The sequence below is a fragment of the Hypanus sabinus genome, chromosome 6 (genome assembly GCF_030144855.1).
Source record: "Hypanus sabinus isolate sHypSab1 chromosome 6, sHypSab1.hap1, whole genome shotgun sequence".
Taxonomy (NCBI): domain Eukaryota; kingdom Metazoa; phylum Chordata; class Chondrichthyes; order Myliobatiformes; family Dasyatidae; genus Hypanus; species Hypanus sabinus.
This window is the reverse complement of record NC_082711.1, coordinates 147,241,057-147,264,079: the sequence shown is the minus strand read 5'-3', so window position 1 is coordinate 147,264,079 and position 23,023 is coordinate 147,241,057. Positions and strand designations below refer to the sequence as shown.

The following is a 23,023-nucleotide window of genomic DNA, read 5'->3' as shown; positions in this document are numbered from 1 at the left end:
CAGTACGGTATACTTATTGTTAATGGGAATGGCCGCAGGTGTGCTCTGCTCTCTCTGCCTGCTCCCCCTGCCTCTCTGGACCGTCACTCATCTGCCTACTTCTTGGATTTTTGGTGTGACTACCTCCTGATAACTCCTATCTATCTCTGCCTCTGCCTCCCGAATGATCCGTAGTTCATCCAGCTCCCGCTCCAACTCCCTAACTCGGGCTGATAGGAGCTGCAGCTGGATGCACCTTTTGCAGGTGTGGTCATCAGGGACAACTGTGTTGACCCTGACTTCCCACATACTGCATACGGAGCACACCACTGCTCTGACTGTCTCCCCCATACCTGAACTGGATTGATAGAATAAGTCTAAAAAGCACCTAGCGACTATGGGAAACAGACTCTAAGTATCTTATGTATTCCTCTCATAACTTTTTATATTTTATATATCCTGTATATCAAGATAATTCAGCTTAAATAAACCCATTAGCTGCGGGTGTGTTTAGTTAGTAATTATTAAGTTTCACTTCTATGGTTGATCTATTACAATTGATGTAAGGACTAATATTGCAGTTGTAACTATCATTGATCTGCTGGTTTTGTAAAATTTTCACAAAATACAAAATTTTAATAAATTTTGAAAGCAGATATGAAGATAGAAACAGTATACAAGTGGGATATTGAATCTCTTGTGCTTTTATGAATGGAATTTCCCTTTACAAGCATTCATTTGGTCCTACAAGTAGATCCTGACCAGGCCTTGTTTATCCACTTATAATACAAAAGATTTCCAAATAATTGAGCAGTATTTTTTCCTTATTATGTGAGATTGTTAGCTGCTGTCCCGAAGGTGATGCTTTAAATCAGTGTATGCTGTATCAATGGGTCACTTTTAGCAATAATTGTTCGTGATTGCATTCTGAGAGTCACTCCAATGCTGCCATTTCTGAAGATCTTTTGTCAGTTTTTTACCTAAAGTATTAAGAACCAGAGATGTTTTAAATTTAGTATTTTATATCATACTGTACTAAAGGAAATTCGTAAAAGCTGCGTATAGATAGAGTTAAAATATTAAGCAGGTTGTCCTCACTTTATTTGCTGATGGCATAAAATAATGAGAATCGTTGAACATCTCACAGTGATTCAATATAAGTACTGTAATCTAGTGATTGGAAATTATTCAGAACAGTTTGAGCAAATGTACTGAAGGATACTCCCCACGGCTGAGACACAGTAGTACATGGTAGCTTTCCAGGACTAGCAAGCAAGGTTCAATTCCCACCTCTGCCTGTAAGAAGTTTGTACATTATCCCCATGACCACGTGGGTTTCCGCCCACAATCCAAGGGCCGGAAGGGTCCTTCCATGCTGTATCTCAACCAATCAATTAATCAATAAATGAATGAATAAATAAATAAATAAATAAATACTGCAGTTTTGGTAGGCTGCCACCTTATCATTTTCAGGCTGCTCCTTCTGCACTCCACAATGGATTAGAGTTGGTACTCTTGGTTTAAAAAAAAATAACAGGATAAGGGCTATGCCAGGCAAAAAGTTAGACTGTGGTGTATATTTCTGATGATGTCTTACGGTATGACATGGATGCCCAGTTTTTAACAGCTAGCTGTGTCTGAGATTGTTCCGTAGAGCCCTTTGGAATACCACACATTACAATGAACGGTATCCCAGAGTTAGGACGAAACTTCGTCTCCACAAGAACCGGGCAGTGGTTATTCTACTAATATGGTTATGGACATGTGCATCTGTCACAGATAGATAGGTGAGGGCAATGCCAATTAAGTATATCCCTGATGTTAGTTCACCCACTATCTGCTGCAAACCTAGCCTGGTACCTATGTCCTTCAGTATTCTCGCATCTCTGTCTGCAGTGGTTCTACCAAGTCAGTCTTTATGATGGAATACAGCCAAAGCTAAACCCAATACACCAGGTTCCAGCAAGGCCATATACAATTGTACTTTGACTTCCTCACCTCTCAGAAAGCTTGACATCATCTAGTACAATGCAGCCTGCTTGATCAGCACCCATCCACATACATTCATCACCAATGCACAGTGGGTACAACGATCAAGACACACTGTATTTAGTCATTCCTACTACAGCAGCTGTAAAACTTGTGAACTTTACCATCAAAAAGGACAGGGGCAACCGGTGCCCATAACACCACCACCCGCAAGTTCCCCTTCTTTTCCAAGTCACTCTGCAACTTAACTTAGAAGAATGGCAGCTGCCATTTGTTGTCATTCGGTGTAAACCCTATTACTCTATTCAGCTGTACTGTCTTCTCAAGAGCATTTGGGGATGGGCAATGCTGGCCTTTCTAGTGACAACCTGAAACTGAATCCTAAGAAAGGACTGGAAACAAATTATTTAACAACTTATTTTATTTTGCATGAACTTCCACAATTAAAGAATGCTTTGAAATTTAAAAATAACTCTTCAAATATTTGTAAACCAAAAGGTTTAAAGTTTTGAAAATTACAAGCACTTAATCATCAGCAATTCAGTTCAATTTCACTGCCTGTAGTGAAGAAATCATTCTCTAAACCACTCAGATGCTGGAGGAACTCCACAGGTCAGGCTACAGCTGTGGAAGGAAATGGACAATTGATTCTTCAGGTCAAGACCAGAAAGGTGTTGAACTAAAATGACTTTTGCCCATTTCCCCTCTTACAGATACTACCTGACACGCTGAATTCCTCCAGTATTTACAGCCTTTTTTGTCATCATTATTGAAGTCGCTGACTATTTTAGATTATGATTATATGAGGTATGCAAGTGCTTGTATTCGAGGCTATTTCTTACATTGTTATAATTTTGGGTGCTTTACCTTGAGCTGCTCTTTGCATTTCTGTTGCTTTGCTGTGCTTTAAGTTGATCTTGTTTCAATTTTCACCTTTACTTTTTTCTTTCTTTCTCCCTCCCCTCCCCTTCCTCGCATGCACTCAACCACTGTACGTGTTAACCATGTCTCAACAGCCTGAACAGTATGAAACTGATAGCGATGAGGAGTTTATGGAGAAAATTCTAGAACTTCCTTTGCAGAAACATTGCAGTAAGAAACTATTCAGCATTCCTGAGCTAACAGAGGAGGAAGAGGAGGAGGAGGACAAAGACAAAGAGACCATTTACAGCAGAAAGCAAGACAGCACTAGAAATCAAGAACAAGGAAGAGAGGTCTCTAACCACCAGGAGGAAGTACAGGTAGAGGATCAGATATTTAACTGTATGCAAACAAGTTCTCATGACAACAAATTAAGAGACCAAAACTCAACTGTTGATACCAAAAGTCAAGAAGTGAAAGAAAAACAAGTCTCCAAAATCAATCTGTGTAACAGCAAAAATCTAGTGCAGGATGCCAAAGGTTATAATGTTGCTCAAAATGACCTAAAGTTCATGGACTTGGAGAAAAGCTTAATGTATACATGTGATCAGAGCAACAGGCGAGAGCCAGGTGAAAAGCACACCCACCACACTAAGAGCAACTTCAGAAGGAAAGAATGTTGCGAAGAGGCCAGTTCCAGATTTCATCATAGATATTCCAAAGGATGTATTAGGTCCCACAGTTTGAAAAGGAAGACTTCAGAATGCACACACAAAAGCATTGTCGATGACTGTGACTTTGAAACCACTGTAGAGAAATCACAATCAGAGGAAAGCCACAGAGATATCTTAGCTGTGACAGTAGATGATCCAACAACCATATTACAAAGGCAACCTCGGACGCAGATTAGGTCTACAACTCCTGAAGGGCTGAATGTACCAGATACTGGAAGCCCTCGTTACAACAGGAGGTACCAAGTGTCACACAAACAACTAGAAATAGACATAGAATATGATACTGAGGAGGAAGAAGAAATATTATCTCCTAACTTACATTTCTGTTCAAATGTTATTCACCTGGACCAAAGGAGATCAGATTGGTTACATGGTGGCTTGAAACACAATGAAAATGAGAATAGGCATTGCAGCCAGTGTGACTCTACTCAGTCAAATGGACAAAGACACGTATCAGATGAAGCTAATGTTTTTGATTCAAACTCTGGTGGCACTAAATGTCCTCATCGTCATAAAAGAAAAGATAAAGCTGTTTTTCCTAGGTGTCTGCTACATCATGACCGAGGGAGACTAAAAGGAAAAATTAAAGATGAGAAAAAGTTGGAGGCTTGGAATATGGAGTCTCATGAATTGGGCAGAACGAGGGCAAGGGCAAAGACAGAGTTTGTGGATTCAGCATTTACATGGGTGTGTGTTTATCTCACTGTTTATTTACTACGTGGTTTTTGTTCTTGTGCCTGTCAGTGTGCCTCATGCTTTATATCAGTGATGTACATCTTCATTTTTAGTTGGCAGTTGGAAACAGCACACATGTTCTCTTAGTCATTAACTGATAAGCTAAACTAAAAGTTAAAACAAAACTTAGCCCTTCAGTCAAGCTGAGAGTGTTGCCAAATTATTAATCATTGATTATTTTGACCTTGGATGCAGTGCGTCTTTTGAATTTATCAGAACACGAAGCAAAATCTCAAGGTACTCATTCAAATCATTGCATGATTTTATACTGTAAAACCTTTGTAATGATGAAAAGCAGAAATTGAATTCAAATTTAAGTGGCATTTCATAGCTGTCTTATGAAATATCAGTCCCTTTGCACCATCCTTACAGACAACGTGGTTCTCCTCTATTGGTTCTCCTCACTGTTGGAAACCTGATTCTCTGTACTATATCTGTATGGTATGGAATCGGAGCATTTGTAACCTTACTTTTTTATATTTCACACTGACATGAGTACATACAATGAAGGGTTCCACACCTGGAATATTAGCTATTTTGCTTTCCAAAAACTGCCTGACATACCATTGTTTCCCTTTTTTTTTGTTTTATTGCATATCTGAGCTGCTACACAAGTTGGTCTTTCGTGAATTTAATCCCTGTAGATTTGGCTAATCTAAAGCACTTCTCATCAGTTACGTTAGTTCTATTCCTCGTCTTCCTCACAACTTGACTATAAAATATTTAATCTTTTCTTCTTCTATGTTATTTGTGTAGATTGTAAGTAGCTGAAATCCAATCTTGATGCCCTTCTTGTGTCCATAGTTATACCTTGACATTCTGAAAATCCCAACTCTCTTTTCTACTAGTAAGCTTCCATCCATGTGAATTAACTACTCCCAGTCCTCTAACTTTCTACCTGATGTGATAACCTTTTGTCAAACACCTGCTGGAAAAACAATTGATGCCCCATCTTCAGGCAAGAGCAGATGTTTATGTAGGCATAGAATGTAATGTTGTCCATGGAACTGATTCCTTCTGATATCAGTTATTTTAATAGTCATGTGATCTGACCCTTTAAGCTGAATTGAGTATTGTTCATGGAGATTTTTAAATGTTTTTGAAAATTCTGAATTGTACTCCTATTACTATAAGTTTACAACTACAACAACAAGAAGCCATTTTTTTCAAGAACGGGAGATTCTGCAGATGCTGAAAATCTTGGGCCATGCGCATAAAATATTGGGGACTCAAGATATGAGGCAGCATCTACGGAGGGGAGTTAAAAGGTCAACATTTCGGCCTTAAATATCTACTGCTTACTCCTGTCCATAGATGCTGCCTGACTTGCTAAGATCCTCCAGCATTTTGTGTGTGTTGCACATTTTTTCAATGTCCAGTAGATAATGATCTTACTTCATATACAAATCCTCACTGAAAATCAAACCATTTGAAAGTTAATGAACTCTTTTACAATTTTGATGCATGTTGGTATTCAGTTTTTTTTCCACTGAAAATTATCTATCACAAGCAAAGTGCAAAATCACCTTTTATATTTTAATTGTTCATTTTTTTACAGTGAGAATGTATTAATTAAATATTTTTAATGTTTGTGTCTTTTTCTTCAGTTTTCTTTTTACAACAGATTTTGATTGAGTTCAACCACTTAAATTCATTCATATTTTGCACTTTTCATGTAGTCTAATTAAATTAGAGCTCTTTTATTCATTCAGATCCTGGGTGCTCTGCAAGGTGTGGAGCTGTTCTCATCTCAGTTCAATAATGTACAACTCTTAAGGGGAAATAGACAAAAGCATCTCATGACTAGAAGATTCATTAAATATTTTTGAGAGGTCTGGTATATAAGAGGTAGTCTTCTACACTTTAGTATTATAGCGTTCATTGGCTGGTGGTGTCAATTTTTTGTGCCAATAAAAAGTAATTTCATCAGATGCTTTTTGATAAGTTGGTCATTTATAGTCTAGTAACAGCTGTCCTGGGAATCATGAAGTACTAAGGAGATCCTCATAAACCATAACTTTTTGCATGTAAATAGTTTGACATTGATTTAAGTTCTAATATTAACTGTATCAAGTTTAATATACCAGTTTTAGTTCCCAATCATAGAAAAAAGTGAATGATTAAATATTCCAAGAAATAAGAGAAAATTTTAACTAACAAATTCACAATTCATGAAATAATTTCTTCTGAGAGACATAGATGAACAGCCTGATAAATGTACATTCTTCTGTGAGGCCATGCTGCAAATTATCCTGATTTTTTTCCACTATCTGTAACATTGGCCAACACCAATGTTAAATTATTCTGTATGATTTTCCTGATCTCCTTGAAAAAAAGTACACTTTTTGCAAATAGTTGCAAATGTTCTAATATACCGGATAACCTTTAGAAATCTGCACCGCCAAGTTTAAATGAAATGTTGGGATATACCATCGTGTTGCCTATTGCTGTCTATAGGATTATTTTGCACATCACACAATCACTGCGAACAACTCCACTTTAGAGTTATTCATCGAGATGCATTAAGTATTTTTACAAGGTAAAGATAATTTTTTTACACTTTGCGTAGATGCTGGCCATTTATAAGAATGATGGCTTTTGTCTGCATTATCCTTGATTTCTGAAATAGTTCTGTAGCCTGTATTGGAATCTAGATTATGCTGGTCACAAACAATTTTATATGTGGCATGTTTAACATGCATTGAGCACCAAATTCAAAGCCCAAGTCAGTTAGCTAGTTTATTTTGTTGGAGGTCATGGCTCCTCCTGCTGGTCCAATTGGTTAAAACAGAGGAAAAATTAACTACACAAATGAATTTTAATTCACAGGTTATACACCCTGGTAAACCCAGGATGATTTTTGATGCACTGACTATCATTGGATTGAGGAAGGGAAAATTATGGTGGTCCAAGCATCCAAAAACTATTCAGGTATCATTGTAAGAGTGAAATCAGGGTCAAACTTGGCATTGTTTATTTATTTTTTATTTAGCAATGCAGCATGGAGTAGGCTATTCTGGCTCTTTGAGTCATGCTGCCCCAGCAACCCCCAACAATGCCAATTAACCCTAACTTAATCACAGGACAATTTACTATGACCAACTAACTTGACCGCTATGTCCTTGGATTCTGGGATGAAAATGGAGCACCCCGGGAAGCATATACAGTAATTTCCTACAGATTGTGCCAGAATTGAACTGCGATTCCACACCCCAAGTTGTAATAGTATTGCGCTAACCACTAAACTACAAGGGTATTAATACCCCCTCGAGCAGTGGCCAAAAATGACTTAGCAGAAAATGGCAGATACCATGCAACAGTTGTCCTTCTTTCAGGAGGGAGAATTAATGCAAAATATAAAATCTTCTTTGATTGATTTAACTAAATGTACTAATCCTTGGAACCATGTGCTGGCTTCTCATGTATTCACAGGTGAAAATGCTTCATACATTAAAATTTGTAGACCAAATTGAAAGTGAAACATCAGCTGAATTCCACTGCTGTGCCAATGTAGTTTGTAACCATGAAGTTTATAAATCTCATCCTCTCTAATGGTTTGAGTACAAGGAAGTTTGATTGGATCAAACCCCACTTTTAATTTGTTATTCATTTGATGCTTCCTACAGTTTGGGCTGACTAAATGTTTTTTTTGCTACTCAGTATGTAAGACAGCCTGCTTTAGGATAGATATTTTGTTTTTATTAAATACATTATGCAGGTGTAAGATAGATATCAAAAGAGACAAGTTTGAGATCATTTGAAGCATGTTTAAATATGATAGGGTCTTTTTCGGATACGATAGGGTCTTTTAAGAGACCTTCGGATAGGTACATGGAGCTTAGAAAAATAGAGAACTATGGGTAAGCCTAGTAATTTCTAAGGTTGGGACATGTTTGGCACAACTTTGTGGGCTGAAGGGCCTGTAATGTGCTGTAGGTTTTCTATGTTTCTAAATGCCTGATTCCATGTTGGCTGGAACTATTTTTGAAGGTTTTCCTGTTATCTACTAAATCAGATACACATACATGAAAGGACTAACCATTATTATAGAGCTTTACTGGGTAATTGGTCCAGGTAGAGTTATCATCCAAAGAAAGTTAAGTAAAATGCACTGTGCATGCCAGTTAAATGGGCCATCAAAGTTAATCAGGGCAGCCACTTGGGATAACTCTTTTTAAAAAAAACTTTGCTTTCATTCATTTGGGACACTGTTGCTTAATTGGAGCAGGAGATTGTTGCTGAACAGGTTCTAATTATGTAGTGTAAGTTGTGTGTGCTTGTGTGGCCATTAGACGCTACACCTTGCTTTGAGCAAATAGTTTTTAAACAGCGTCAGTTGTGTGTGTTTGTTCAAAAAAACAGAGATTTTTGTCTCTGATGATTGGTGAGAAATAAGCAGTAAAACAATTTTGAAATGTTTTGCTTACTGCGGTTTCAAGCGTTCAAGCTTGGAGATGTCAGAAATGGCCAGGAGTGAAAATGAAATTATTTCACTGCTGTAACAAGTTAGAAACTATGAAGAATTTGACGGTATCAGCAATCATTTTGAATGTTCCAATGAAAATGAAAATTTGGAGGATGCAGTTGTTGAAAGTATTGTATGAAGGCAAACCATTATCTGCTCTAGGTGTTTGCACTGATTTTGTTCATTACATACACTGGATGAATTCCTCTGTCGATAACTATTAGGCACTAACACACAGTTTTATAGTACTGTTAGTAATGTTTTAATTTGTTCTGTATTTCATTTAAATACATTTTTTAACTAATTTTCTCTTTTTATATCTTTTTCAAATATTTCCATGAAACCAGCTAATTTGGGCAGCCGTGTTTTGGACTAAAATGTACTGGTCCTGTTGTGTCCCAGAATCCACTGTAACTGAAAGTATGGCGCAACTCATTTTCATAATATCTTGAGTGACCCTTTTATCGCTGGTCCACCTGCTTCTGGGCTCCAGACCTGTGTCTGTGGGCTTGAAATTCTTCTTTACATAATGAATGAGATGTGTAAAATTATGATGTTAAGGCATTATACATAGTTTTTATGTATAATGAGACCACTGAAATGGTCTGTTGACCATCCGTCACAGAGACCCAAGCATGCCTCATAAGCTACGCCCAAATGTTACCATTTTTATCTGGCTCGAGGACTTAGCAGTTACATAATGAGTGACAGTGGTATGCTCACTAGAATATGAAGCTTGCTTGAAGTGTAATGTCATGAAGCAGATAAATGTAGAAGATGTTCTGAAGATCTGTCTTCAGATTCTTTTGTGTCCACTCATAAGCCACTGATTCTCATTCACAGAAACTTCCAAATTCTCCTACCATTCTTGATTGCAGGGGTCATTTGGTTTGTTCATTGAGGTCACTGCTGAATTATTTGATCCTTCTGGTAAACCCTGTGTATTGGCTTTGGACTGGTTGCTGTTCTTGCAGTGTTTATGTAGTTTAGCTGCACTGACTTGGGCTTTGCCATTTCAAATGCTGATCTCTACCATGAGGGGCATAGCAGTTTAATTGTAGCTGTATATTGCTCCAATCTCACAGTATCCCAGGAAAGGAATGGATTTCAGTTCCTTTATTATTACTAATTACTGATTGAATAGATTCTTGAACATTTTAGAAAATAATCCTAAGCTAGTAAAAAAAAGAGCTTCTTCATAAAGGCAAACAAATGGCAGTTCCTTTAATAATAGATCTGCTAGAACAAGCAAATTGTGGTGAAAACCGATTGAATCTGTACTTTCATCCATGGCGGCTAACATTTTACCCAAACCTCTTAATATAAAAGTGTAATATACTTAATGGCTTCAGTTCAAATCCATATTAGTCCAATTGAAAAAAATAACTGGCTCAAATTTATGATCTATACCACAATGGAAGGTAATCATATGGAAATTATTATCATGAATTGAAGTGACTATATAGAACCATTGATCATATAAATACATGACCATGCATGAGCCTAATCAGAATAGAGCTTGATATACCTTACCTGTGATGGTGATAGTGTTTGAATTACAGTGCAAGAGAGGGTGTAGGGGCTATTGACGTGAGTCATGAAAAACGTATGCTTGTGATCAAAGTATTTGTAACACAGGAAATTATGGAAGGCAGGGATTGCTCTGAAAGGCCAAACCTATGTTGTGAGAAAAGGCTATAAAATTTAATATATGAGTATATGGATCTTAGGTGGCATGTTTGTACAGCAGTTAGTGTTGTTGCCTCACAGCTTCAAAGGCTGGCTGTCAATCTTGACCTTGTCATTCTGGAGTTTGTATGTTTTTCTGGTCTTTGATTGGGGTTCCAATGGGGCCTTAACAAAAGGGCTAGATTTTCTCCCACATCTCAAAGTGTGCTGACAAGTTAATTCACTACCTAACTTACCCCTTAGTGTACATCAGTGGTATGTAAATCAAAAGTGACATGAGGGAGAATAGGTTGTAGGGCTACAGGGACATGAGGAGAGAAGCTGTTGGACTTGTGGGATCGCTTTGCAAACATGGCAAGGCCTTGATGACTAGTTCAACTATGAATTATTATAGTTTTCTAGAAAATAAACTCAACCTTTGTGAAAGACTACCCTTTTATGGTTGTGTATCTTTTTAAGTAAACTTTTAATTTAGTAATGTATGAAATAACCAATCTTGGTTAAGCAGAAATTCATTTAATCAAGCACTAATATTGGCTCACATGTAGGAAAAGAGTACCCAGAAAATAAACTCAACCTTTGTGAAAGACTACCCTTTTATGGTTGTGTATCTTTTTAAGTAAACTTTTAATTTAGTAATGTATGAAATAACCAATCTTGGTTAAGCAGAAATTCATTTAATCAAGCACTAATATTGGCTCACATGTAGGAAAAGAGTACCCAATGACTGGTATCCATTTCCAGAACTTCCATCAGCATAAACAGTTTACCAAGCATAATATGTTGACAGTCATGAAGCATTTTAAATGGAAACCAGTACCTTTAGACAAACATAAAGTATGTGTGAAAATTTCACTAGTCCATGGCTAAGGACAGAGAATATGTGTGCAAGCAATCATCAGTCGTTGGATAATTAACATAAATGTACAGTATGTATTGGTCTCTGAATAACTGGAGTTTTCTAGTGTGCAGTTGAGGTGAGCTTTTTGGGATGACTGCTTGACTTACTGCTGTGTGAGGTTGTAGAACTTTGAACAGGTGACTGCAAGAGAGTCAGTAATTCTTTTTGAAATGCAAGAGCCTGTGAGTTTATTGGTGTATGACAAATTGATTTTTCTGGTACTAGAATGTTAGATTAGAATAGCCACACTGATTTGTGTACAAGTAGATCAAAGTCTGATTATGTATAAGCTAGAAAATAAACGTATGTGTAATACTCTATTTTTCACATTCTATTGTTTTGCTCTTTCTTTGTTGATTGTTTGCAGGGGTTTGCAGTAGATATAGATTCAGGCTCTCCCTGTGCTCCTGACTCACCTGCGGTACGATCTTTAAATCCCAATAACAGCACACCGCTTGGCCTCGGTAGAGGGGAGTTGTTCACTTCAAAGGGTATGTATTGGTCCTCCTTTACAACAGCCTTCATCTTCTCAAAATTACATCAAAAGCCTTGTGGTTTGCATCTCCCACATAAAAATAAGTCTTAAATGCTGCCCTAGTTTTTAAGAGCTATCTGTTGGGGGATATTTCAAAGAATTAAAAAGTCAGTTGCTTGGAAGATGGAGTCCACTGAATTAAATAGGGTAAGCGTAAATATGGATCTTGAGGATTCATTTGTAGTAACAACATCACAGTTATATTGATTAAAGTAGCACTAACTAGTAGATTCAGACACAATAGAAAGGACATTGAATATATCAGCAAGCGAATGAATTTATTTAATACCTTAGTATAACTACAAGTGAATTACTGGATCCAGTATTTTTGCTTCTTAACTACAGGAATGATAGAGAAAGTGCAGACAACACATTCACCATATGATGTGACAAAAAAATAAACCTAGTATCTCTTATATGTGTACAGGCTGATATGGTTAGAGCAGAGGAGAATTATAGTGTTTTAATGGAGGATGTTTTAAAATAAAATATAGATTTTATAGGGTACAGAGAAATAGTTGGTTTCTGATATTTTTATTTGGTCTCAAGATATTGATTCCACTGATAAGACTACTTCTGTCCTTGAACCTATTTAACTAGTATACTTGTATGGGCACTAGGTCTTGGAAATTGATGTAGCATATACTGAAATGAGCATACTATGCTACCTAGGACGCTGGTCCTCCAGTGACATTATTGGTCTTGTGATGGAGATCACAGAGGAGAAAAGCAATATAAAAATAATCTTATGGAGATGTTGAAGTGCATCCTTGTATATCAAACTTGCACATACATGATAGAGCTCACCTGCATCACAGCAATATCTGGTCTCAATGGCTACAGATTTTCTATTCTGACAAAGCATAGGGTTACTATTTCAGAACAATGTCCCTGTTTCCCTGATTACATCACCCTATCAGGAAATAATAGTTTTGCTCTCATTTCCATAAACACATGAGATATAGTCTGGCACCATTGACAAAGAACATTTTTGTAACCAGTATGGCTGATGGTGCATTTCAGAGCATGTAATACCTTATCTTCAGCTTTGAGCAAGGAATAGTAATAAGATGTTGGAGAAAGTATTGGCAGTATAGGTATCTTGAGTGTGCCTCTCTGTCATACTTGCTGTCCGTAGAGAAATTACATAATGTGTGTTAAGAGTGAATCCTAAGAAATTTGAACAATGTTGATCATTTTCAACCCGTTCATTTCAATTTCACATGCAGATGTGTACATAAGTCAAGAGAGTTCAATTCTCGATGGACACAAGGAGATAGAGTCAAAAGGGAGAGTGGATGATGTCCTTGTTCGCATCTTTGTGGCTTTGTTTGATTATGATCCTGCAACCATGTCACCGAACCCAGATGCTGCTGAGGAAGAGTTGGCATTTAAGGAAAGCCAGATCCTAAAGGTGAGAGCATTGCATCCATATGTCACTTCCAAACCTACTTCCTTCAGAGAATAGATACAGTCGGTTTAGACTGCAATATTAGAGGCTTTTACTCACTGTTGGTGAATTAATAAACTTCTTTTGATTATCAACTGTAATCTAACCACTGCAGTTATTTCTATATCAAGCAATTGTAATTAGAATTCTGCTTGATATGTCTTGACAAACATCTCTGTTTTAAATTGTGGTCGTTACAATTTAATTATTTATTGAAGAGCTCTTCTACATTAAACACATCAATTTCAGCCAGCTTCAAAAATATTTAATCACCAGACATATCTTACAGCTTCCCCTCATTTCTGCATTTCACAGGGACTTGTCTTTCACAATTCCCTGGCCCACCTTTCCCATCATTTACCCCCTACTTAAAGCACTTTCCTTCACAACCACCAGTGATGCAGCAACTATTTTTTCACCCCAATGAAGTGTTACTAAAAACTTCAAAGAAAACTTAAACCCCTTATTGAATTATGTGAAAAAGACGCTTTCTAAATGGTCCCCTCTTTCTTTATCCCTAATTGACCGAATTAATTCAATTAAAATGAAGGTTCTTCCTAAATTTTTATATCTTTTTCAGGCCTTACCTATTTTTATTCCTAAGACGTACTTTGATTCTTTAGATTCAGTTTTAACCTCTTATATTTGGAATAATAAACAAGCTCGTTTATGTAAAGTTTACTTTGAAAGAAATAAAGAGATGGGTGGACTAGCCCTACCTAATTTTAGGTTTTACTATTGGGCTGCCAATATAAGGAATATTACTTTCTGGTCCTATTATATTTATCATAAAGATTGCCCATCATGGGTCTCCTTAGATGTTAATTCTGTAAAAAATTCCTCTATTGTCTCTCTTCTTGGATCATACTCTTTTTCAGCAAGTAAAACAACAGATAACATAATTGTTAAGCAAACTTTAAGGATCTGGTCTCAATTTAGAAAATTTTTTGGTTTAACAAATTTTTCATTATCATCTCCCATTCTCCTTAATTATTTTTTTATCCCTTCCATGACTGACAAAGTCTTTAAAGATTGGGATGAATTTGGTATTTAAGTGTTTTTGGGACCTGTTTATCTCAGGACCTCTTGCTTCATTTGACCAATTGTCAAATAAATTTGCACTCCCAAAATCACATTTTTACAGATATCTTCAAATTAGAGATTTTCTACGTTTCCAATTAGCTACTTTTCCTATAGGTCCTGATAAAAATTTACTGGACGATCTTTTAAATTTAAAACCTTTTGCTAATGGTTCTATTACCGGTATCTATAACTTGATAATTGATTCTAGACAATACTTCTTCGATAAAATAAAAAAAGCTTGGGAGGATGACCTAATTTGTCAGATTTCTGATGATAGATGGAATAAAATTCTTAAAAGGGTTAATAAATCATCTTTCTGTGCTCGTCATTCTCTTCTACAATTTAAAGTGGTTCATAGAGCTTACATTTCTAAACAGAAGCTCTCCAGTTTTTACCTGAATGTTTTTCCACTTTGTAATAAAAGCAACTCTGCTGATGCCTCTTTAATTCATATGTTTTGGTTTTGCCCTACAATTGAAAAGTTTTGGCGGGAAGTATTTCATACCTTCTCTCAACTTCTTAGGGTCCAATTTGACCCAAATCCCCTTACTGCCTTGTTTGGTATTATTGCAAATGAAGATATAACTTTAAATACTCCTAACCTACAGGTTTTAGTTTTTACCTCTCTTTTAGCAAGAAGAGCAATCTTGCTTAAATGGAAGGAGTCTACCCCTCCTACACATCTTCAATGGCTATGTGATATTATGTCATATTTAAATTTAGAAAAGATCCGCTGCTCAGTCTTAAATTCGAAACAATCTTTTTATGATATTTGGGGACCTTTCCTAAATTACTTTTTCTTTGGTAGTTGGTAGGGGGTTGACTTTTTTTATATATAAAAAATTTATTTTATGATGTATGACCTATCTTTAAATTTTTGATTACAGAGTGGTATACCTTTGTGTTATGCTATAACATTTTGATCAATTTTATTACAATATATGAATGTACACAAGTTATGTTGAGATGTATCTATGTGTTGCACTTTGTAAATCTTTTCTTTTCTTTTGAATAAAAATACTGTAAAAAGAAAAGAAAGAAATTCGCCACAATCATCCCTGTACCAATTAACTCTGCACCTTCAGAACTAAACAACTACCATCCAGTGGCACAGATACAGATCATCATGAAGTGCTTTGAACTAGCACATATCAAAAATTCCATTCCTGCCACATTGGACACTCAACAATAGAACTGCTGTACAGCAGATGCCATAGCATTTGTCGTGCACCTGGCCCTGACGCACTGAGAAAACAAAGACACTTATGTCAGAATGCTGTTTCTGCTGTTTCAGTTCATCATTCAACACTATTGTCTCACATAACTTGGTAAACTAACTCTTCAGTCTTCAGTCTACATTTTGTACTTAATATACAGCTGTTTGTTAGTTTGCTAGACCTCAGATAGTTAGGATGCACAAACACTCCTCTCTCCCCATCATCCTCAATGTGGGTGGCCCCCAGAATCATCCTACCCATAGCTTAACTCTATGATAACCCTGGTTTGTACTGTGTCAGAGACAACCCCATGCAGCTCACTGAGTTTCACTTTTCTCTTTCCCTGTTCTGATGAAGGTTCATCAGTCTGAGCTGTTGACTCTGTTTCTCTTCCTGGAGATGTATACTAACTTGTTGAGTATTTCCTATCATCTTATGTCTTTTGTTAGATTTTGCTCATTTTTTTCTTTTCATCTTCTGTTAAGGTATTTATGCCATGAATAGTTAATACCCAGCACAGATCTTTAAATGTTGCTTCCTTCTTATTGAAGTGCATACTCATTATCTTTATTTTCTGTCATTTATTTGCTGCCTAACCAATCTCCTGGCCAGGCCATGATTTACTTAATATTACACGAGACTTAATCTTTGTGAACCGTCTCTTATGTGGGTTATAGAATGCTTGCTAGCAGTTCATTTAACCATTTTCATGGACATAGCCCTGACTCCTATTTTAATTACTTTAAAAAATGTTGAAACCATCTTGACTCTCCCCATCAGCATAAATATCTTTTTAAGTGCTGAGTGATTCTGTTTCTGTCTCTTACCATAAATTATGTAACATCATATAATTTCCTAGTTTGTCTCGCTTGCCTTTCTCAAACAAAGGAGTTACAGATAAAAAATTGCAGTGTAAAGTACTTATCATTGAATCAAGTGAACTTTGAAAGATCATGATTAAAATCTATAATTCCCTCACCCACTTTCTTTGAAACTCTGAGGTTTAAACAATTAGCTCTCAGAATGTGCTACTTTTTGGCGGAATTATTTTTTTAACTGCTTTCCACTTTATATTTCATTTAGTGTGTTCCAGTCTTTGTTTCAAAATGTTTGGCAAATATAAAAACAAATAAAGTAAAACATTATCAAAAATCTGTAATCTTCATCTATTCCAAATTGCAAAATTCTCTTAGCTGATTGAATTTCTGCTTCCACATCAAGTAACCCTTGTGTCATTGGATGTAAACACTGGGTATTACTTTAAGAGAGGTTGTTTGAGAGAGCAGATGCATAGATGAAGGATGCTATTCTATAATAATGTATTTTCTACAAAACAACATTAATAGTAATTGTGGAAATATCCTGTCTGGTTAACTCTCCTTCCTTATAAGAAATTGAATCCTGGATGATGGAAGAACAGAAAGGTGGAAATGAAATACAAAAGTGCTAAAACTGAGGGTGAAACTGCGAGAGGGATCTCCATTCTGAATAATTTCTTTGCAGGTATATGGTGATAAGGATGCTGATGGGTTTTACCGTGGAGAGGCAAATGGCCAGACTGGTTTTGTGCCATGTAACATGGTCTCAGAAATCCAAGTGGATGATGATGATGTGATGGAGCAGCTGTTACAACGGGGTTACCTGGTTCCCAGTAGCACGATGGAGGAGCTGGGTGAGTAATGCACTGCAGTGATGATGATTCTTCATCTTATTATATTCAGTTTTCAAGCTGACAGAAAGTAAGATTAACTTTAAAATGATTGGCGCAGAATTTAACAGAGTAGATACAGGAATGATATTTCCTTTGACTGGGTTTCTATGTATTACAGTTTAAAAAAAAATCTTTCGGGAACTTTCTTCGCCCTGAAAATAATACTCTCGTATAACTAGGCTAAGGTAATCAGATATTTCTCAGTATATGAAAAGGTGTTCTTGAAAAAGCTTTCATGAAACAAAATGCCATAAATCACAAAGGCTAGACAAAATGATTCTTGATATTTTGTATTCCTCTGGGCAGTAGCTTGATGTTCATGAGAGTGAAAAATACATATAAAAATCTATATTTAGCAAAAAGATATAATGAACCAGTCATAAATCAAGGGATAACTGCATTATGATTACTTAATAAGAATTAAAAGCTTTAAGTGGATTAGGAGTTTCAAGCTGAACTTAGCTGAATGTTTAATTTTTTGATAGCAGTTGCATCTTGATTGCATAAGTGGATGTTTCATTTTCTAAACACAGCAAAGAATTCCAAAAGAATTCAGCTTATGGTAACTGCTCTTTTAAACGATGTGTGCCCTAATTGGACTTGCTCAAGTTATGTCCATCTGTGCTGTCCAAAATATCAATGACTATTCCAGAGGATACAGAGACACCATTATTTTCAATAACCAAGATCCAGTACATGCTCAGTTCAATCAGTGACTGCATGCAGTCACATTGAATGCCCTGTAAAAGTATTCAGGCCCAACACTTTGTTCAGATAAATGAGTATTACAGCCAGGGACTTTGATCAATTTAATTGAAAAACATTATTTGTGAATTATGTACTCCTTTTTTCATGGTAGAGCCTCAAAAATCATGGAAAATTGTAAAGCATGAAAAAATAAATATTCAAAAACTGAAATATCAGCACTTCAGAAGTTTTCATCCCCCTTGGCTCAGTACATGTTTAACTACCTTTCGCAAATGTAACAGCCAGTAGTCTTTTTGAATAAGTCTCTCTTAGGTTTACACAATGAAATGGAGCAATACTTGCTATTCCTCCTTGCAAAATTGCTCCCCTCCCCCCCCTTCTTATTCTGATTTCTCATCCCTTCTTTTCAGTCTTGATGAAGGGTCTCAGCCTCTTATCTATAAATGCTGCCTGGCCTGCTGAACTCCAGCATTTTGTGTGTGTTGCTTGGATTTCCAACATCTGTGGATTTTCTCATGTTTGTTGTTCACACTATGCCAGGTTCATTGGGGAGCTTAAATGGACAGCACTCTTAAAGTCTTGCCAGAAATTTTCGATTGAGTTAAGGTGAGGACTCTGACTTGGACACTCAATGACATCAATTTTCTTCATTTGAAGCCACTCCATGTTTGCTTTGGCAGTGCATTTAGGTCAATGTCCTGCTTGAAGAACAAAATACCTCACCAGTTCAAGCTTTCTGGCAGAGCTAGCAGGTTTTTATCTAGGATCTCTCTATATTTAATAACATTCATCTTCCCATCAATTCTGACCAGATTTCCAGTCCCTGCTACTGAACAGTATCCTCATAGCATGATGCTACTTCTATCATACTTTACAATAGGAATGGTTCTACCTGGATGATGCAAGATTTTAGATTTACCACACATGTACTGCTTAGTGTTGTGGCCAGAAAGTTCCACTTTAGTCTCATCCAACCACAAGATCTTCTACATCTTTACAGTATCTTCTAAGTGACACTTTGCAGAGTCCTTATGGGCAAGAATATACTTTTCTTTTAGCCAGGAGTTCTTCCTTGCCACTCTTCCATAGATTCCCTTTTTGTGCAAGGTCTTAGAGATTGTGGAGTCATGAACATCATCTCCATTTGCAGCCACTAACTTCTTGGGTACTATGTTTAGAGGAGTGCCTGACCTAGTAAGTATAGTTGTGGTTTCATATTTTTTTTCCATGATGGACAATACTGAGCTCTAAGGCATGTTCAGTGCCTTTGAGATGGCCTTGTCCAGTTCTCCAGATTTGTGCTTCTTTGTAATCATTTCCTTGACTTGTCTTGAATGCTCTTGTTTTCATTTTGGTTTGCTCTGTTGAACATCTACCATACTGTTAGACCTTGCAGAGAGAGGGAGTATTTATTCTTATGAATTCACTGTAATCAATTTTCTACAACAACAAATTGGATGAGTTGCTCAGGTAATAGATGTATTGCACCTGAGGAAAGTTAGCATAGAGGATGGATACTTTTTCAGGCTCACTATTTATGTTTTTAATTTTTTAGTAAATTGTTAACAGCTTTTGGAATTTTTCTTCCTGCACTTAATAAAGTGGAGACTCGGTAAATGTTTGTGGTCTTCTGCTGCTGTAGCTCATCCATTTCAAGGTTTGCACAACACTATTGTAACAGGTGGTTCTTTGAGTTACTATTGCCTTCTTGTCAGCTTGAACCAGTCTGTCCATTCTTCTCAAACCTCTCTCATTAACAAGGTATTTTTATTCGCACAATATCGCTTACTGGACGTTTTTTATGTTTCTCACAACATTCTCTGTAAACTGCAGAGATTGTGTGACCGAAAATCCCAGGAGATCAGAGTTTCTGAGATACTCTAACAATCTTGCCTGGTGCCAACAATCATTCCAAGGTCACCTAGATCACATTTCTTTTCCTTTCTGTTGTTTGCTCTGAACAGCAACTGAACCTCTTGACCATGTCTGTGTACTTTTCTGTATTGAGCTGTTGCCACCCATATGATTGACTGATTAGCTATCTGCATTAATGAGTAGGTGTACTTAATAAAGTGACCACAGAGTGTAGACAAGAGGACTAAACAGTATAAGTGTTTGTGAGATTTCCATACTGCCATTGAGCATGGATCAAGGAGCTCTGTACAAACCAAAAACAACAGGAACCTGGAAATACTCTTCATTGCACAAAAGAAGATTGAAGTGGAGGACAATCATCTGAACTCCAAGTCATAACCAAGGGACTGTCTGACAGTGATGGCTTAGACCCAGCTACCTAGTTCATTAATAAACTCAAACACATTTGGGTTACAAATAGGAGTGTTCTCTGATAATTTCAATATGTTTAGCTCCATTTTTTTAACTTCTCAGATAAAGAAGCATCTGTGCCAATGTGAAATAAGACATGTTCAGTATTCATAGTGTACATGGGCTGATAAATAGCACATCAGAATCAGGTTTAATATTATCAGCATATCTTGTAAAATTTGTTAACTTTGTGACAGCAATACAATACAGTAATAGAGGAAAAACTGATTTACAGTAAATATATATATATATAACAGTTAAGTTAAATAAGTAGTGCAAAAATAGAAATAAAGAAGTAGTGTAGTAACGTTCATGGGTTCAATGCCCATTCCGAAATCGGATGGCAGAGGGGAGGAACCTGTTCTTAAATCGTTGAGTATGTGCCTTCAGGCTTCTGTACCTCCTTCCTGATGGTAGCATGAGAAGAGAGCAGATCCTGGGTGATGGATATTTGCAGGTCCTTAATAATGGATGCCCCCTTTTGGAAGCACAGCTCCTGGAAGATGTCCTGGATATTTCGGAGGCTAGTGCTCATGATGGAGCTGACTAATTTTACAACTCTCTGAAGATGATTTTGATCCTGTTTAGTAGCTTCCCCCATATCACATGATGATGAAGCCAGTCAGAATGCTCTCCATGGTATATCTGTAGAAATTTGCGAATGTCTTCGATAACATACCAAATCTTGATATGGCATGGAAAAGGATCTAGATAATTGCATGTGGAGAGGATGTCTCTTATAGTGGGGGAGTCTAGGAACAGAGGACACAGTCTTCGAGTAGAGGGACGTTCATTTGGACAGAGATGAGGAAGAATTTCTTTAGCCAAAGGGTAGTGAATCTAGAATTACTTGCCACAGACAGCTGTGGAGGCAGTGTCATTGGGCATATTTAAAGTGGAATTTGATAGTAAGGGCATCAAAGGTTATGAGAGAAGGCAGGAGAATAGGGGTGAGAGAGATAATAAATAAGCTATGATGGAAGGTGGCGCACATTCGATTGGCTGAATGGCCTAATTCTGCTCCTACGTCTTATAGTCTTACCAGACGCAGGGTATTTGCACCAGGTAAAAGTTCTCTTCCAAAAAAATTAATATCATTCATTATCAATCTTTTACTGCTCTAACAGATGGTGCTAAGCTACTTTTTTATACTGCTACATTCTTCTGTTGATTCTATTGACACAATTTTGTTTAGATGAGTAATTCCAAGATTTAGATTCAGCAGGATTGAAGTAGTGAAGATAAATTTACAGAATTATCAATCCATCTGCTACACTTGGCTTTGGTGATGGAGGTTGGCGATATTCATTGTAGTATCTAAATAGTTTGACAAAAGCGGCACAATGGCAGAGTTTCTAGAGTCATTGCTTCCCATTCCAGAGATACTGTTTTGCTTCTGACTTTGAGTGCTTTCTGCATGACGTGTCTTTGTTTTTCTTATGACCACGTGGGTTATTTACACAGTTCTGGCTTCCTTGGCCATACGTTGCTAGTTCATTTCAGTGGTTTTGAACAAAAGTGCTGGTATTTCGGCAGATAAGCTACAGTATTTTCCATATTTCAAACATAAATATCAAATTAACTCACAGTAATATTAAATATATTACTTTGATCCAAGACACAACTGATTTTATTGCTTTTTAAATTATTTGTAGTAATTCCCTTTCCAATATTTTTATTAGTTTCTACATAGAATACAAAGTACAAGAAAGTGTATATAAAAGGTCAAAAAGCTTTTAAAAAACTACTAATTACATTATATCTATTCATAATAAGAAACACATTACCCCATATTCATGTAAGTTAATCAATAGTTATATTGAACTATATTAATTTATTACAAAAAATAGAATCTAACCCCTACCAAGACTGAAGCTGTTTATTAAGGAGAAAAGATGGTAAAATATCTTCTCATATAATAAAAATTAATAATAGCCAACATCTAAGTTTAAACAACAAATTGAAGGTTTTGAAAATAATTCAGAAAAGGTCTCCACAATGTTTGAAAGTCTTGACAAGATTCAGAAATTGAACAATGAATCTTCTCTAAATCTAAGCATGACATAACGTCACATAACCATTGAGCATGAGTAGGAAGAAAAACATCTTTCCATTTAAACAAAAGCGTCCTCCTAGCCATAAGAGAGCTAAAGGCCAAAATATGTAAATCAGATGCCTTCAGCTTAATATCTTGTCCTGCAACAATACAAAATAGGGCCCGTCAGAGGGTTAGGCTTAAAATTGACTTTAAAATGTAAGGAAAAAGTTCGAAAAACTTCCTTCCAATATTTTTCAAGATTCGAAAAAGTCCAAAACATATGAATTAATGAAGCTTCTCCATTATTACATCTGTCACAGTAGGGAGATATATCCGAATAAAAACGAGATAGCTTATCCTTAGTCATATGAGCTCTATGTACTACCTTAAATTGTATGAGGGAATGATGAGCACATAGCGATGAAGTATTAACCAGTTTACAAATTTCATTCCAAGTTTCCTCAGATATTGATTTCTGTAAATCATGTTCCCAGAGATTCTTAATTTTGTCTGAAGGAACATTCCTTGTCTCCAGTAATATACCATAAATATTAGATATTGAACCATTATGAAAAGGTGTCAAACTAAAAATTACATCTAGTA

General features: G+C 36.5%; 1 protein-coding gene across 6 annotated transcripts in view; it reads left to right on the top strand.

The window, feature by feature from the left end:
• The window catches only part of LOC132395942 (peripheral-type benzodiazepine receptor-associated protein 1), a 312,337-nt gene that overhangs the window by 269,607 nt on the left and 19,707 nt on the right, over positions 1–23,023 (top strand). For 5 of the 6 annotated variants that reach the window (XR_009512792.1, XM_059973159.1, XM_059973160.1 and 2 more), the window contains exons 21-24: positions 2,985–4,250; positions 11,721–11,844; positions 13,118–13,302; positions 17,142–17,310. Coding sequence is in view for 5 of the 6 variants with exons in the window: in XM_059973159.1 (XP_059829142.1) it covers positions 2,985–4,250; positions 11,721–11,844; positions 13,118–13,302; positions 17,142–17,310 (1,744 nt within the window). In the remaining variant the exon portion in view is untranslated. The remainder of the gene's footprint in view (positions 1–2,984; positions 4,251–11,720; positions 11,845–13,117; positions 13,303–17,141; positions 17,311–23,023) is intronic. The other variant, XM_059973163.1, reaches the window with a different exon arrangement.